This window comes from Mya arenaria, chromosome 4 (genome assembly GCF_026914265.1).
Source record: "Mya arenaria isolate MELC-2E11 chromosome 4, ASM2691426v1".
In the NCBI taxonomy this organism is placed as follows: Eukaryota; Metazoa; Mollusca; class Bivalvia; order Myida; family Myidae; genus Mya; species Mya arenaria.
Genome location: NC_069125.1, coordinates 18,467,754 through 18,480,615, shown reverse-complemented (window position 1 = coordinate 18,480,615; position 12,862 = coordinate 18,467,754). Strand labels below are relative to the sequence as shown.

Below are 12,862 nucleotides of genomic sequence, written 5' to 3'. Positions count from 1 at the left end.
TGGGATTGATGTATAAATGTTTGTATAGAAATGATTTTCTTTTATGTTACTATTTTAGTTGGGCATTTATTTGCCTTCTTAAGTTATCATAAGTAGATGACCTGCCTCATATGCATCCAATGACAAATCAGCTGTCATTTCAGTCCATGCATATTTCATTCAATTGTCCAAATATTTCTGGCAACTTGGCGCTCAGGGGGCATAATGTTTGACAAACATCTCTTGTTTTGTATTGCAAGGCCAATGACTTTGGCTTTAATAATTATCGAGTAATACGTACGCCTTGTTTGACTGGTAATAATCAACTTTAGTTATGTAACTTTCTATAATTATATCATCAATCGTTGTTGCACACACTCTTTAGATTCTAAGGTAGCTTATGCTTTTCAACTCGGCCACTGTTGAGGGTTAATCTCCTGTTTATTTTTAAAGGAACTCTTTCATGCTTTATAGCCTTAAAATAAAACAAAAGAACTGTAAATTATTTGGCCACACTGGAATTCTTTTTCTCCCACCTCAGATTATAAGTACATCCATGACTGAACGTGTAAGATTATATGTATCTTCCATGGCCGAGTGTGTAAGATAGGTTCATTCCGACCCGAGCGTAGGGTGTTTTGCGGAAACTCGGTAAACCTCGTTTCCGCAAAACACCCTACGCTCGGGTCGGAATGAACCTATCTTACATGAGCGGCTATGGTAGATGCCTTTTCTCCCACCTCAGTTAAACAAAATTAATTAAAAATGTATTTTTTGTTGGAACTCTTTTGTGCTTAGTGAAAATAATTGCGTATGGATATGCGATAGCACGTGGTTGTCATGGTTACGCGCGCAGTGATCCAGTTAATGTTAATAGTCAAATCGGTCTTTTTGAATAGTTCGAAGGAAAATGAAGCATTATTTCTTGAATGGTGCGTGAAAACTGGTTTATGGTGACATTTGAAGCGAGAAATTATAAATTAGCGTTCTAAATATTACCATAAGACAAGATTTCCTTGATGCTACTGACGGTCCAGTCTTCAACAAGGGAGGTAACTATAATGTGGTGACCGTTAAAAAGGAATTCCATACGGGCATTTTATCTTCGCCCGTGGGCAAGATAAGAATATCTAGGAATGACGTCACCATTACGTCATATGTACTGCCGTTGTGTGGAAAATTCTCAATAAAAAAAATGTTCTTATGATTGATAGACATGTTTTCACATGCTCAATACACTGTAAATCAAAACTATCATTATTCCTGAAACTTTTATACCTTAAGTATCTATTCTTGCTTGATTTATCATTAAGAGTAGAGATTAAAGCATAATCCGCTGCCCTATAGTTGAAAGGTCATTTTGGAAGATCTGTCATGGAGGACGGTGCAATTTTTAGAGTTTGTTTTTCAAGTGGAGTGATTTTTCTTAGGAATAACTTGACCCCCCCCCCTTTTTTATTGGCTTAAAAGGTAATTTAAAGCTTTTACTTTAAGAATATATGTGGTTATCATAGCCTGCATTCGCTCGAAATGCCTTTAAATGTTGTCTAAAAATCATAATTTTACATTGAATTATATAGGGAATAACAATGGTGGTGTGTAACCTCTAGCATGGTTAATTTATTGGATCTACTTATCTGAGGTGGGAGAAAGATTCATCCCAACCCAAGCGTTGGGTGTTAAGCGGAAACGAGATTTAACGTATTTGAATCTACTTATCTGAGGTGGGAGAAAAGTATTTAGCCATGCTGGAAATCCTTATCTTGCCCCCGGGCAATGATAAAACAAGTACCTGTATAGAACCCCTTTTTAATTGTCATCACAGAATTACCCCCCTTGTTGAAAACCGTCGTCTGCCACATCAGGGCAACATTATCTTGTTGCAATATTTAAAATCCAAATTTATTATTTCTCACTTCAAATTCTCTCACCAAAAAGTTTCCACGTTGCATTCAAGAAATAATGCTGCTCTCTCCTCGGAACTATTTTAATAACGATTCGACCATTTACATATTTTGAATCATAATTAGAGCATAACAATGACGACCACAAATGATCACATATCTATACGCAAATCATTTTCACCACGCACAAAAGAGTTCCAGGAAAAAATAAATATGTTTTAACTTTATTTTGTTTTACTGAGGTGGGAGAAAAAGCATCTACCATAGCGGCTTGTGTAAGATAGGTTGATCCCATTCCCCCACAGGATGTTCTACGGAAACTCGGTAAACCTCGTTTTTCGCAAAACACCCTACGAACCTAGCCTACACGAGTGGCCTACGCTCTGGTTGGGATGAACATATCTTGAACTCTCGGCCGTTGAAGATTCTATTCTGCTGGGTACCCTACACTTATATTTTGTATATATTTTTTCTGGCCTAATGTAAGAAGTGCTTCCCTTTACTAGTTATATTATTGAAATTTAAAGCTCTGCGCTTTTAAAATGTCATAAAATATTTCATTTTACCTCAAGTTAATATTTCTTGACATGTGAATGTTAAGAGTTAAAACTTAAATTTAAAATGTCAAATATGTTTATTTATTTTTTGACACTTCCTGACATTGATTTAAGACTTAAATTTATTTATATCTATAAAAGGTATTTCGAGGGGAAATTGATATTAATGTGTTTATGTTCTATTGTTTCCGGAGTAATGGACAACCTGGTTTCACTATGTATGGAAATAATAACAACACTTGTTTGAATTGAAATAAGGGCATTTATTCTAGAATGCCGGAAGTTTAAAGGTATTTTTCCATATCTGGACAGCTAAAAAACCGCCACAAGGAACGACCGCCAGATGAAACCAGGATGTACAAAACCGGAACGAGTTAAGGGAACTGCATTGAACTCTGAACAACTTAGTGACTTTCGAGGGGAAATTGATATTAATGTGTTTACTTTAACTTTGCTGTACAGCTTTGGTACATGGCTGTCAATTTGAAGTACATTATGAGAAAAGTAATATCCATGTGAATATTCTTTCTTAGTTATTTGAGAAAAATAGCTATATTCGAACATAGTATTTTTACTGAAATGGCAATTAATGGCGGCCATCTTGGGCACCATCTTGGATATTTCCTTTTCGCAAGAGCCGCCAAGTGGCTAAACTCACTTTGCATAATCTACAGACACTACCATACAATTTGATATCAAAATATTTTGTATAGCAGATGGGTGCAGTAAATTTCCATATTTTTCACATTTTTCTGCATTGGAACCCAGACTACTGGTATTCAATATTGTTCTTAATTGGATCTAAGAACGATGTAGCTAACCGGATTACTGGTTTTTAATAAATGACCTTTAGAGTGAAGAAAGTCAATTATGTATGACCATTGGGTTAGCTCGAGTTGAATATTGGAAGCCACCCATGTTCATGTCTTATCTTTTCGCAGTGAAATAAGGCTATATTACTAAGTGTCTCGTTCACAGATTTTACATTTGTAACGCCGGCGGCCTCATTATATGTTCGTATATCTTGAAGCCTATTTACGAGTTCTATCCCGAATTTGCCGGAGATTGCCGAGTTGTTACGATTGTTTAAAATAATTCACTTTGACTTTAATATCTATACAAGCTGTGTCTGTTGTGTACATACGTTTTCTGGCCCGTTGCTCGGTGTGCCTTTAAAAAGTGTATAGCTAAGTTGTTGGCTGATAGACTCGAACCTGTCGACATCGTGATTTGTCTGTTTAATTTAACCGAATAATATCATGAATCATATACGCAGTGATTTGAAATCAGGATACCGGATTTGTAGGCAAAATACAAATTCACCGGGCAACGGTCCCACTTTTCTCCCACCCCAGATAACAAGATCCAAATAATTAGCCATGCTGGAAATCCTCATCTGGCACAAGGGCAAAGAAAAAAGTACCCGTATGTAAAAAAAAATAAGAAATACATTTTTAATAAATTTTAATTTAAATACTTATAATACAAAGCGACTTCAAACAGAATGATGTTGTTTTTTTCTTCTTTTTTTAACATCTTATTTGAATTTGATAAAATAAAAATTATATCATTCATACTACAGAAGATGAAATACTGCAGACAAATCTGTAAGATGCTTTGTCATTTATTCTTTAAGCAATCTTTATTCAACCGGACCTGCATGGAAAAAAAAATGAAAGTATATCAAACACAGTCAGTTTCCATGCCATACCATTATGAAACTAACTTGTCCTGGACACGTATGTATTCATCATGCCAGAATTATACGACATTTCACCAAAAGTGCTTCGTTTGGATCATTCTCACAAGTACTTAATGCAGCGTGATGGCCCGTCGTTGGATTGGGGGTATTCGCGCCTGGCACTGTGAGCGGTGCAAGGGGATCACACGTTACACCCTGCATCTGGAGCACTCCGTTTACAAAAGATACTGTGAGCGTGGTCGTAGTATCGGCATTTGTACATCGATATTGGACACAGTAAGCTTTAGATTCGGCACCTTCATCGATTTGGTCGGCTTCAAATGGACATACTTTGCTATCGTCATACATACTCAACCCTACTAGTTTCACTCCAGCAATAAGGGCAAAGAATCCATTATCCGAAACATGTTTTTCAAACCGAACTTTAGCATAACAAGTGGGGGGATCATTCTTTTCGCCTAGAGAAGGAATATTGGCTTCGAAATGGAAGAAGATGGATGCTGCTACACACTCATCTTGCCCAGCATAGAAAGGCACGCTTGGCTTTATTTCTGCTTTGATGCTTGCTCTTCCATTCGCTAGCACGCTGTAGCCTTGACCTATTAATGCATTAGTGTTTGGGTGATCGGTACATCAAATCCGTCTACTGAAAACTTTGTTGTCATTCCTAGGACTAGAAATGTGGAAGGGTTGTTATCTGGATCCTGGTCACACGCAACTCGATAACATTTATCATTTATTGGGTTCACGTAAACAAGAGCACCTGGTTTAATTGCTTTCGGTGGGTCCTCATTTGTGTACTGAAGGATGTAAGGTTTAAACTCAACTCCTGCTTGAAGTTCAGTATCTGGCGCCGCGGCATCAAAAACTTTCATTTTGATCCAACATTCTATATTGTCCGTGGCCTCCATGAACTTATCTATATTGTACCAAACAGCATCTAGGTTATCAAGGTCTCCAATCTCCTGAATATGGCTAGAACGTTTCCTTCTTGTTGTTGTCGAACCTGGGCTTGTTCGCCATACCCCGGCGAATGTATCCAGATCAAACAGATGCATGCCTGTTGCTCCTGTTACCGTAATTGGCATCGAAATCAAGTTCATCCCGTTTTGACCTGTTATTTTGATATTGAAGACACCACCAGTAACTAACGTCCTTTTTCCGTCAGCAGTGAGAACGGCGAACTCCCCTGGTGCGTTATCAATTGCATTCAGATCCACAGGACTAAGGACGGTAAGATGAACATAAGCGATTCCATTGTAGGGGGTGCCGTCCATATTGAACAAAACCCCACCAGGTATAATAACGCTGCCAAGTCCGGCGCCAGGAGTGAGAGGCATATCAGACAACGATAAATTACTTCCAACTCGTGCGTCTATTGCTACAGGACTTGCCAATGGAAACATGACAACATTGATTTCCTCTATTGGACCAATGACGCCCGGTGAGACGTCCACAACCTTTGTTGTTGGCAGGAACGTACCAGTAGAGTCCGATGCCTGTATGACTAAACGACGTATCTCTGGAATTGCGCTCCCGAAGAACATTCCGGCTGCGTTTGAGGTTTTCTCCGTTGGTGTACCGGGTTGGTCCTTGATGGTAAGCTTTATACCAGAAAGAACAGTTCCATCCGGATCTTTAACCGTTCCTTTGTACTCAACGTTTGGACGTTGACAGCACTTACACGACATAACTCTTGGTAACTGTAGAGTTACACCGGAGGGACACATATGCGTCACAAAATCTATCTGGTCTGGGCAGACGTAACCGTCGTCTTTGCATTCCTGTGAGCCAGCGGGATTTGTTTGGCATGGCCTCGGGTTGCATAATTGTGCATCAAATACACAAACAGGCGGGCCTTCGAGAATCATCACCATGTTGCTCAATAAATCGCCGTTGAAGTCGTTTTCATCACCTACATAATAAGCATCATGTTAACAGTAATTAGAATACAATGTACATTTTTAGCCAATGAAATTCCAGATAGGCAATTATCAAGTAGTAGACTTCATCATTAAGAATTCCATCTTTCGCGGGTGTTTAAAGGTCCGCCTACTGCCACTCATCCGATACACACTTCCTGCGTCAGATATATCGTTTACAAATGCTTAAAGTTGTATACTTAGTCAGTTAGATTACCAGAAGTAATATCTTCATGATTAAGAAGGGATCGTTCGCTACGCTCATTCCGCCCATTCTTAATCATTACGAATTTACTTCATGTCATCTAACTATAACATAAGTACGGTCATTGTCGACTCACTTCCTAATATCATAGTATCCATATCATTGCTTACCCACGAGTGTTAAAGATGCCCCCTCAGACATCACAGCTTCTGTGACGCCGTCAACGGTAATAGATGCTTTGCAGGAGTACAAGCCGGCGTTTGATGCCTCGATGTTGGTAATTTCTAACTGCATGGCTTCCTCACCTGGGATTGGGTTCCCATTGAAAAACCTTAAATATAGGAAATCAAAAGTACTTTTATTTCATTGACGAAGAAACGCTCAAGGTCTGTTGATACCGGAAGTGGTAAATATATACAACTTAAACGTGGAGACTACAGGGAAAGTGAAGAAACCATACATTTAACTTTCACTTTTTAAGTCACATAAGTCGAAGCTGACCATATTCAAAGTTGCACGAGGTCGGTAGCTTACACACGTATATTCTATTAAGATAAAACTACCGTTTTCATTTACGATCGGGAGCCGTGGTCTTTTGGTAACACACTTGACTGTAAATCCAGTGGTCGTAGGTTCGATACCCCGCCGCACCACTAAAAATGAAATCGTCTTGCGGGAGTGACGTTAAATGGGGGCCCCGTGTGAAATTGGGGTCCCTTGTGACAGTGTTAGACACTGATGTACGTAAAAGAACCAGGGTAGCTCTAACAAGGGTAACATTCTGTTTGTCCACCATGTTCCACAAAACAAACCTAAGATACTAACAATTCTATTGAAGCACTCGCCGAATGGGCTTTGCCCGATTTCAAGTTTACATAAGCTTATCGCACACAACTATGATGGGCAGAGGGATGACACCAGTGTCCGAATCCTCAATTCAAACTTTACCCAACAAGTAGCAACAATAAAAAATGTATTAGATAGTTCGGATACCGCATTCGGACGCCCAATGAATTCATATGGGGCTTAGACAAGTCCATTGTTCTTACCACATGAAAGGATCAAAGGTAAGCTCTGGCATTTTGTCAGCCCAACAGCAAAATTTGACGTCATCGCCGAGTGAACGGACCTTGCTTTGAACGTGCTCCAGCAACAGCGGGGCAGCTGAAAACAACACAACGCTTTAGCACATATATAATGTATAGCGACGTCCATGGAACACGTTTACAACTTTGCAGTAATTAATGTAAACATATAAGCAAAGCCGTACCCTTGCATAGCAGTTCCACATTGCCCATTGTTCCAGCAAATATCTTAGTCTGACCGACCAGCCCGCTTTTCTGGAACGACAGCGTAACCGGGAATGAACACACGCTGACGTCATATATTCCTGGAGAAGGCGACGTCAGTGCCTTAATCTGCTCATTCTGGGATTCAATTTTGACGTTCGTAACGGCCTTTGAACAGGAGGAGGACACAGAGATTCGAACGGTGTTGGCAGTACATACTGCTCCTGGAATTACAAGCAAAATTTAATGCAACTACAAGCACGCACACCTTAAATTCAAACCACACACAAATATCGTTATCCACATCGATACTGTCAGTTAAAGTGAGAACTTATTTAAATCAGATCAAACTGTACTCATAATATAGTGGAAACAGCAGTGATAAGACAGGGCGCTAAATAATATTGAAGACGCTGCTTTAAGGGACTCGCTCATAATTTTGGAACAACAAATAGTTTGCCCAGTTATGATCTCAAGAAACTTATTATATCATTAATTTACTCTATGGTGTCGAAATTGCATAAACAATGTAATTTAAGTATGCAAATTAGTTAAGTGGGGTGCGAAGAAAACCGACACGTTTACCACTATGACACTAGCTCTTATATAACAGAGATGGATATTTTGATCTTACAGCAATACATTGATAACATCACGTGATCATCTTCATCAACCAATCACGCAACAATGAAACCGCTGAAAGCCGTTGGTAACGCAACTGAAAATGTTGGTTTTCAACAACGATATAAGAGCAAAAATCAACATTTGTTGAAGGGTTTCAGCTGTTAGTATCCTAGCTGCAACATTCCTAAAGATTTGCCAAACTTAATTCGGTAATAAAAAGTGCATTTTACAAATAGAATTATGAGCGAGCCCCTTTAAAGGCAAAAGACTCAGGCGTAACATACACATAACGTGAGGCACACGCGACACTGGGGTTACCGCCTTTGGTCGGTCAGCGATACAGGATTTCACTAAGGGGCTGAACTAATTATTTTTACACTCAACCCCACCATTGTTCCAGAATTTTTAAAGAACAAACGAAGACGTCAGTGACAAAACTACAGACTAAACATTATTCAAACTGTCTGTCAAGTATTTTGCGACAATTCCGTCTTAAATATGAACGATATAGACAGTATTCCTTGATCAAAATAGGTATTTTATTCTTAAAGAAGTAGACAAAGAAATGAAATGGTAACTCCGTGAGTATGATTTGTTATTGGTCCCAGGGTAACTATAACGGTAAGCATACTAATAATGTTCTTAGAAAACCAGCTATGTCGAAATCGTTGTGACCTCGGGTAATAATTCGAGAAAACTTACATTCGATTGAACCAAAATACAAAATGTGTACATGTGTTTGAATAAACAGAAAAATCGAAAGAATAGAATAATATATATATATATATATATATATATAACCAGAACATCGAGATAACAAAGCTCGACAAAGCGAGTTTCGATTGTAATTTATTATTTATAATTTCCAAAATGAATTGAATATTGTATTTTTTCTTTATTTCATATCCCATCTAGTTTGGGAATTATTAATAAGAACAATTTGCAAGTGGTCGCCTTTGAAATCGAAATACTTACACTATTTATCAACATAAAAAAACAAAATCTTACCAACGCATCGAAGTTGCACCATCGTCATCTTGCTTCTAACAATCAGTGTTTGGGTCATGAAGCCAAATTTTGACAGCTCCAACTTGATGGGAAATTTCTTCGTCAATATTTGGTAGTTACCGAGCCCCGTACTTCGCATCCGCAAACTCTCACCTGTTGGACACTTGATCGTGACGTCATTCACAGGTGTGTTGCAATCGGATGATACGACGTTCAGTGTTATGACTCTACTCTTGTAAAGCACGTGTGAACATCGGCACAAAGCGGCCATGTTCAAACACATGAACAAACACAGCACCGTTTTATTCATTCTCCCATTTGCCGATTTCCTGAAGATTAAAACAAAATTATTAAAACACTCACCAAAAGCAATTGGTATAATTCGGGTGGATTTTCCGAACAATGTACAACTACTGTAGCAACTAAACGGATTATATTTACACCTCAACTTCCGTTCCTTAAATGAACTGCCTTTCGGCAATCTTCGGATAAGTTCGGATCGTAATTCATTGCATAACAATATACATGAAAGCTATTGATTTTGTTATTGGTTGTATTGTGTCTGCAGGTCCCGTAAAATATAGATCAACATTTTTAAAAGTGTAAGTTTATTATATTTTAAATATATTGGTACCAGAATTGTGGTAATTTTACGTTTTAAAGTGATTTCAAGTGGGTGATCTTTTCCCGCGTTATTGTGACGTCATTTGAAAAAAATGTACGGATTACTGAAAGGTTTTCTTAAATGAAATGAAGTATTTTTTTAACAATTCTTGAATGAAATAATGAACTATTGGTGTAAATATAAGGAATGAATTGCGGGGTTGATGTCATTATCGGGGATATGAACGCAATTGGGTTGGTCAAAGTACACATTGACCAAATGCGTTCATACCCCGATAATGACATCAAACCCGCAATTCATTCCTTAATATTTAGCTAATACCAATATTTTTGTTATACTCTTTCAACTGATTTTCGTTTCAAGAAATGTTATACTCTTTTAACTGATTTTCGTTTCAAGAAAATCGACAATTTTAAAGCCGCACTCTCACAGATTGACCACTGTAACAACTTTTTTCTTATTTTTTTGTCTTGAAAAGAGTAAATATTTGCGTAAATATCTGCAAACGAATGATATAAAATTGCTGATAAAAATCAGACCGTAGACTTGCATATTTCCGTTCGAAAAGTAATGTTTAATGGCTTAAACCGTTACTAACGGTTTAAGAAAAATGCATAAAACATCAATTTTCGAACTTAAAGATAAAAATCTGAGATCTGATTTTTTGTCAGCAATCTTATATAACTGGTTTCCTTTTTTTGCAAAAATTTGCTCGTTCCAAAACAAAAAATAAAAAAAGTTGTCAAAACGTTCAATCCGTGAGAGTGCGGCTTTAAATAAATGATCATGTTACCAGCGTGATTCCGTTCTGAACATTTATTTTACTATCTACACAACGAAAACCACAGGGACAAACCCAGCAGTCAGAACTGACACGATTATCTTGCTAAATCATTTAAACCAATTTCTGTATTTTACATTTTTCGAAAAGCTATTAAAAATCAATGTTTCCACTTTTATATATCCTTTTTTGGAGATACATTTCATTTTTTCTTTGCACATACATAAACTTCAAATCGTTATTAAGATTTTAACAATTGTTATTCCTTCGTTAATTTGGTAAATTGCTAGAATCGCCTTATACGAATTGAAAAACGTTTTCTTATTTAATAATTTTAATATATTTAAATGTTGTTACCTAAAGGACAGCAAATCGAATAACTAAATTTCCGTACTAAATACTGCTATTTATTAGTTTAAATTGATGTTTTTCCGTGTCCTCAAGTGTAACGGCTTGATTGGCTACATTCATATTGCGTATTTAAGATAAGATATTTGTTTATGCGCAGAAACCAAAGCTTTTCGTGTGAGTAATTTGTTTTGAAACTTTCAATGTAAGTGCGCAGGAAGGCCTATTATTTGTAACAATTGTTTGTTTTTCGGTCTCAGGTCGCATGCCAAACTTCGCAAGGACATTTCGGCTACCTGATTTATCTATTGGAACTCTGCAGCCATTTTCAGTCGAAAACAACCTCGGATGTATATGGACGGTTTACAATGTCAAAATTCTTTACATTTAACTACGCTGCAAGTGGATTGCGATCTTAATTAAGCAGTTAAACCTATTACTTAGGAATCTTAATCTGTTATGCAATAAAAACACTGGGAATCAATTTGAACTTAGTAATTCAAATTACACCTTAAAACACTACACTTAATTAACAATATTATTATTAATTTTATGAACTACTTATACTGATGTACCGGCACACATTCGAGGTCGTTTTCGATGGGAAATGGCCGGACAGTTCCGAATGCGTGACTGTCATTGTTACCGTTTAATCGGATTATGAGATTTTAGGCGGGATTTTATTTTCAGATCTTAGTCTCTTCGTGAAAACCGACCGCTCGTATGTGTTTGAACGCGAGCTAACTTGGCAAGTGTGAATTCGTCCAGTACAAATTATAATCTGTCCGGCGATTTCATTGGCGGAGGCATGGGCATGAACACTAAATGTTAAATAGTAGGACAATATACATGATAAGTTGAACATTATCAACGCCCACAACAACAGGTATTCCATTTCTAAGAGTTCCTCCTCCCCCCCCCCCCCGATCCGGGGGTATACCGGGAATAGCCGGGAAAATGGGCCGTGTTTTTACCTTCGAGGTGGCCCCGCAGTGCCGAGTGAATGCGGTGGTTTTGTCTTTGCGCCAAAAATAGCGGAGAATGGGCCTTACTTAGGGTCACTGGTATGCGGGGACATTTGGCGGGGATTTTACCAGCAGTTCGCCCCGCAGGATGGGGATTTCACCCGGGCTTGGCTGGACCGAAAGACAGTGTCCCCGCTATTCCCCTGACTCGAGGGGCGTGGTTACAATTGACTGGTGCATAACGATCAAGCATTTTCTGGTTTTATATATCACCGTATACAATCGTTACGAGGTGATGTGGTGGAGTGGTGGGATAACGCTGGTTTGTGGTGGAAAACAAGAACAGACTGGTTATATATATGGATGGTAACAATTCTAACGTGCTAGTCTAAATAAGGCCAACAGATTCTTTCAGAGAACAGCATGCTCGACCCTGTAGGGGACGACTGGTCTTATATATACATATATTCTCCATCCACACGGAGTCCTGGATATGCCAATATGCAGAGGCAAGTACATCAACGTTGTACGAACGCACTTACTTCCGCCTACAGCGGAACGTTACATTACTTTGCCCTCCGAGAAAACTCGTCACGAGTCTTGGCCTGGGAAACTCGTGGATATGGCAACTCCAATCCGGCAGTTGTCTTCATCCCACCGCTGCCACCATTTGTAACGTATACGACCTAACAAGGCCAACATATCTCTTCAGAGAAAAGCATGCTCGGCACTGAAGGGGACGACTGGTCTTACATATACATATATTCTCCACACACACGAAGACCTGGGTATGCCATTTTGCATATAATCAGTTACATCAACGTACTACGAACGCACTTCCGCCTACAGCGGAACGTTATACAATGCTTATAATGTCAGACTTCGTTACATCGCGTAGTATATTCAATTTAGCAGTTAAGCATTAGGCTTTTACTCTCAGAAATATTCATGAT

At 38.4% G+C, this 12,862-nt stretch overlaps 1 protein-coding gene across 1 annotated transcript; it reads right to left on the bottom strand.

The window, feature by feature from the left end:
• Window positions 1-4,209: 4,209 nt before the first annotated feature.
• On the bottom strand, window positions 4,210-10,972 carry LOC128232598 (uncharacterized). Its single transcript, XM_052946257.1, has 6 exons — window positions 10,954-10,972; window positions 9,191-9,519; window positions 7,540-7,782; window positions 7,319-7,433; window positions 6,440-6,600; window positions 4,210-6,057 (listed from the first exon to the last, which is right to left on the bottom strand). The coding sequence occupies exons 2-6, from the start codon at window positions 9,498-9,500 to the stop codon at window positions 4,745-4,747; spliced, it is 2,142 nt and encodes a 713-aa protein (XP_052802217.1). The 5' UTR covers window positions 9,501-9,519; window positions 10,954-10,972; the 3' UTR covers window positions 4,210-4,744.
• Window positions 10,973-12,862: the final 1,890 nt, after the last annotated feature.

Excerpts from the sequence above, each read along its gene's own strand:
- LOC128232598 (XM_052946257.1), bottom strand. The coding sequence starts at position 9,500 with ATGAATAAAACGGTGCTGTGTTTGTTCATGTGTTTGAACATGGCCGCT. Across the intron at positions 7,783-9,190 it reads GGTGCAACTTCGATGCGTTG|GAGCAGTATGTACTGCCAAC; the intron begins GTAAGATTTTGT and ends TTGTAATTCCAG. Across the intron at positions 7,434-7,539 it reads TGTGGAACTGCTATGCAAGG|CTGCCCCGCTGTTGCTGGAG; the intron begins GTACGGCTTTGC and ends TGTTGTTTTCAG.